Raw genomic sequence first — 5000 nt, forward strand, 5'->3', positions numbered from 1 at the left:
TATAGTGTGAGAGTGTGTGTGTGTGTGTGCGTATAGTGTGAGAGTGTGTGTGCGTATAGTGTGAGAGTGTGTGTGTGCGTATAGTGTGAGAGTGTGTGTGTGTGCGTATAGTGTGAGAGTGTGTGTGTGTGTGCGTATAGTGTGAGAGTGTGTGTGTGTGCGTATAGTGTGTGTGTGTGCGTATAGTGTGAGAGTGTGTGTGTGTGTGCGTATAGTGTGAGAGTGTGTGTGTGTGTGCGTATAGTGTGAGAGTGTGTGTGTGCGTATAGTGTGAGAGTGTGTGTGTGTGCGTATAGTGTGAGAGTGTGTGTGTGTGTGCGTATAGTGTGAGAGTGTGTGTGTGTGTGTGTGCGTATAGTGTGAGAGTGTGTGTATAGTGTGAGTGTCACCTCATGTGGCTGGAGCTTCATGTCACTCAACACACTCTGGAAGAATCCTGGTGCTGGTTTTCCGACGACCTCAGCTTCAATATCACACGCATACTGAACACACACACACACACACACACACACACACACACACACATCATCTCAAGAGTCTGTTATTCTGTGATCGTTCAGTGTTTTGTTCTTTATGGTGAATTTTCATGTCACATAAGATTCAAACCACATTCACTAAATCTGACACACATGACCTTTGACCTGCAGTATTCACCTCCAAAGCTTTCATAAACACGCCCACGTCCAGCTTCAGTCCGTCTGTCTCCTTATAGTAGCGTCTGAAACAAACTGAATATGTGAAACTACACCTGGTTTATATCGTTCATATAGTCGTTATTCACATTTAAATCTTTATTTCTGGAAACATTTAAAGCTGCAGTGTTTCATTTCTGTCACTACAGTCACCACATGACAAACAAACAACAACAGTCCTGCATTGGTCAAACAAACAGAGCAATGTGTAGTACACACAGCAGCTTCACGAGCAACACTGAACATGTGTGAGACGTGTGAGAGGACACGCATGTCTCACCCTCGACCCAGTGAGAACAGCAGCGGCTTCTCCAGTCCAATCAGAACACGAAACGCTTCATTCAGATTATGGTAGGAAAAGTTTTCTGCAGCGTCTCCGATTACAACACAGTTTGCAGAACTCCCATCAACAGCGTCAAACTCTGGCAGCAGATCTGAGGACACACACACACACACACACACATACACACACACACACACACACACCCCCCCATAAAACTCTCTGTCGAAAACATTCTGATAAACATCTACTTCTACATTCCACAGAAGAACATCGTTTACAACATTATGAACATGACAGAAACTTCATTCAACTCCTAGATACAGTCAATGTGTGTGTGTGTGAGTATAGTGTGTGTGAGAGTGTGTGTGAGTATAGTGTGAGAGTGTGTGTGTGTGTGTGTGTGTATAGTGTGAGAGTGTGTGTGTATAGTGTGAGAGTGTGTGTGAGTATAGTGTGAGAGTGTGTATAGTGTGAGAGTGTGTGTGAGTATAGTGTGAGAGTGTGTGTGTGTGTGTGTGTATAGTGTGAGAGTGTGTGTATAGTGTGTGTGTGCATGTGTGTATAGTGTGTGTGTGAGTATAGTGTGTGTGAGTGAGTGTGTGTGTGTGAGTATAGTGTGTGTGCATGTGAGTATAGTGTGTGTGAGTATAGTGTGAGAGTGTGTGCGTGTGTTTAAGTATAGTGTGTGTGAGTGCGTGTGAGTATAGTGTGAGAGTGTGTGTCTGTGTGAGAGTGTGTGCGTGTGTTTGAGTATAGTGTGTGTATAGTGTGAGAGTGTGTGTCTGTGTGAGAGTGTGTGCGTGTGTTTGAGTATAGTACATGTGAGTATAGTGTGTGTATAGTGTGTGTGAGTATAGTGCGTGTGTGTGTGAGTGCATGTGAGTATAGTGTGTGTATAGTGTGAGAGTGTGTGTCTGTGTGAGAGTGTGTGTCTGTGTGAGAGTGTGTGCGTGTGTTTGAGTATAGTACATGTGAGTATAGTGTGTGTATAGTGTGTGTGAGTATAGTGCTGTGTGTGTGTGAGTGCATGTGAGTATAGTGTGTGTATAGTGTGAGAGTGTGTGTCTGTGTGAGAGTGTGTGTCTGTGTGAGAGTGTGTGCGTGTGTTTGAGTATAGTACATGTGAGTATAGTGTGTGTATAGTGTGTGTGAGTATAGTGCGTGTGTGTGTGAGTGCATGTGAGTATAGTGTGAGAGTGTGTGTCTGTGTGAGAGTGTGTGCGTGTGTTTGAGTATAGTACATGTGAGTATAGTGTGTGTATAGTGTGTGTGAGTATAGTGCGTGCGTGTGTGAGTGCATGTGAGTATAGTGTGTGTATAGTGTGAGAGTGTGTGTGAGTATAGTGTGAGTGAGTGAGTGTGTGTGTGTGCGTGTGAGTATAGTGCGTGTCTGTGTGAGTGCATGTGAGTATAGTGTGTGTATAGTGTGAGAGTGTGTGTGAGTATAGTGTGAGTGAGTGAGTGTGTGTGTGTGTGCGTGTGAGTATAGTGCGTGTCTGTGTTAGTGCATGTGAGTATAGTGCGTGTCTGTGTGAGTGCATGTGAGTATAGTGTGTGTATAGTGTGAGAGTGTGTGTGTGAGTATAGTGTGAGAGTGTGTGCGTGTGTGTGTAGTACCGTCGTGCACCAGCAGGTGTGGCTTTAGTCCTCTCTCTCTCAGGATGTGGATGAGCGCAGGCGCAGGTGAGAACACGTGACTCACGTTGATGTCAAAGCCCATCCGCTGCAACTTCTGCACGAACTTCTCGCGTGTGTTCTGAGTCTCATTAGTGCAGAACCGAACGATTAGACCAGAATCCATTAACCTGATAAATGAGGTGTCAGTTTTTATTTCACTTCTAGATAGTGTAGTTGTGTTTGTTAATAAGTGTTTATGAAATCAAAATAATATTTAACTAAGAGTAAGTGACCTGCACTAATTGTGTTTTAATTTGAACTTCATTTAAAGTAATCATTCACGTCACCTCTTCACTGCTTGCACAGATCCGTGTATTGGATGTCCTCCACCCTCTCCGCTGTCATACAGAACTCCACACATGTCTAAAATCACTCCTTTAACACTCTTCACACACTCCATACTGCTGACTGCAGCCATGCTGAACACGCGTCTGCGCATGCGCACCAACCGGGCCTTCTGGGAATTGACGTTCGTCTCTTCCTACAGGAAGTGCGCATTTTGATTGTTTTGTTAAAAGTGCTGTCAGATGATTTATTTACTCGCTTTATTTGCACACTACACACGAAATGGCTATATTGCCTGAAAGATATCAGTAAGATAGATAGCCCCGCCCCGTTTCAGCCGATCAGAACAACATACTGTTGCTGAATTGCACAGATGTTATCGGTTTAATACGTTTGGTTCTTTGTACTGAATGATTGTCATATTAATATAGTTCCGCTGTAATTACGTGGTATCCCATGGTACTTAGCGCTATTAAACTGTTTTTAAATATTTCACATTTCTGAAGAAATTGTTTAGAGATCAAATAGCGCTGCCACCAGTGACGTCATGACGTCGAGTGACGCAGTTGACATCAATTTGAATATTCCGTGTCCAGGCAACGTGTGTCAGTCCGGAGCAGCTGAACCGACCCGCAGCAGGTAAAACCCGCTCAACATTCATATAAACACACATGAGGGCAGATTAAACGCGTTCTGAACCGTGTATGAGTTAAACAGGGGCAGATGTGATGCGATTGAACTTCCCTTTGAAGTCACGCATATTCAATAACGTTAAGAGATACATTAATATGCTAATGAGCTCTTAGCCGCTGACAGCAGTGAGATTGATGAAGATGAGAGTGATGAAGATGAGAGTGATAAAGAGTTCATTTATTTTTTTTAAATACATAAAGTTTTTTGTGAGGGTTTGGAGATAGAATATATAGTTCGTACAAAGTATAAAAAACATTACGTCTATGGAGAGTCCAATGATGTGTGTGTGTGTGTGTGTGTGTGTGTGTGTGTGTGTGTGTATGTGTTTATGTATGTATGTGTGTGTGTGTGTGTTATGTGTGTGTGTTTATGTATGTGTGTGTGTGTTTAAATGTGTGTGTATGTGTTTAAATGTGTGTGTGTTTAAATGTGTGTGTGTGTATGTGTTTATGTATGTGTTTATGTATATGTGTGTGTGTGTGTGTATGTGTTTATGTATGTGTGTGTTTAAATGTGTGTGTGGTTATATGTGTGTTCTGCATTGTGTGTGTGAGACAGAGAGTGTGTGTGTGTTTAAATGTGTGTGTGTGTGTGTGTGTGTGTGTATGTGTTTAAATGTGTGTGTGTGTATGTGTTTAAATGTGTGTGTGTGTATGTGTTTAAATGTGTGTGTGTGTATGTGTTTATGTATGTGTGTGTTCTGCATTGTGTGTGTGAGACAGAGAGTGTGTGTGTGTTTGTGTTTAAATGTGTGTGTGTGTGTGTATGTGTTTAAGTGTGTGTGTGTGTGTATGTGTTTATGTATGTGTGTGTTCTGCATTGTGTGTGTGAGAGACAGAGAGTGTGTGTGTGTTTAAGTGTGTGTGTGTGTGTGTGTGTGTGTGTGTATGTGTTTATGTATATGTGTGTGGGTGTGGTTATGTGTGTGTTCTGCATTGTGTGTGTGAGAGACAGAGAGTGTGTGTGTGTGTGTGTGTGAGTGTGTCTTTATATGTGTGTGTGTGTGTATGTGTTTATGTATATGTGTGTGTGTATATATGTATGTGTGTGTGTGTATATGTGTGTGTCTGTGTTGTGTGTGTGTGAGTACATGTATGTATGTGTGTGTGTGTGTGTTTAAATGTGTGTGTGTGTGTGTGAGTGTGTGTTTATATGTGTGTGTGTGTGTGTGTGTGTGTGTGTTTAAATGTGTGTTTAAATGTGTGTGTGTGTGTGTATATGTATGTGTGTGTGTGAGTGTGTAGTAGACACATGTCTCCCGTCACATTGTCTGATAGATCATGTATAAATGCCAGTGAAGTATTTTGTGTTGAATGTCTGACTTGAGCAGTGATTGTGTTTATTGAGCTGCTGATGTCTGTCTCTGTGTC

The 5000-nt window shown here is 42.4% G+C and overlaps 2 protein-coding genes across 2 annotated transcripts in view; one reads left to right on the forward strand and one right to left on the reverse strand.

Moving 5' to 3' along the window:
• Window positions 1–3232, reverse strand: part of lhpp (phospholysine phosphohistidine inorganic pyrophosphate phosphatase) — a 12921-nt gene extending 9689 nt beyond the window's left edge. The window contains 5 exon segments of the mRNA XM_052103383.1: window positions 390–482; window positions 655–718; window positions 973–1126; window positions 2593–2780; window positions 2940–3232. Coding sequence (XP_051959343.1) covers window positions 390–482; window positions 655–718; window positions 973–1126; window positions 2593–2780; window positions 2940–3091 — 651 coding nt within the window. The 5' untranslated portion in view covers window positions 3092–3232.
• A 194-nt stretch (window positions 3233–3426) lies between these two features.
• The window catches only part of LOC127627125 (ornithine aminotransferase, mitochondrial-like), an 11299-nt gene continuing 9725 nt past the window's right edge, over window positions 3427–5000 (forward strand). The window contains exon 1 of the mRNA XM_052103377.1: window positions 3427–3576. The gene's annotated coding sequence lies outside the window, so the exon portion shown is untranslated. The remainder of the gene's footprint in view (window positions 3577–5000) is intronic.

Source organism: Xyrauchen texanus, chromosome 33, assembly GCF_025860055.1.
Source record: "Xyrauchen texanus isolate HMW12.3.18 chromosome 33, RBS_HiC_50CHRs, whole genome shotgun sequence".
In the NCBI taxonomy this organism is placed as follows: domain Eukaryota; kingdom Metazoa; phylum Chordata; class Actinopteri; order Cypriniformes; family Catostomidae; genus Xyrauchen; species Xyrauchen texanus.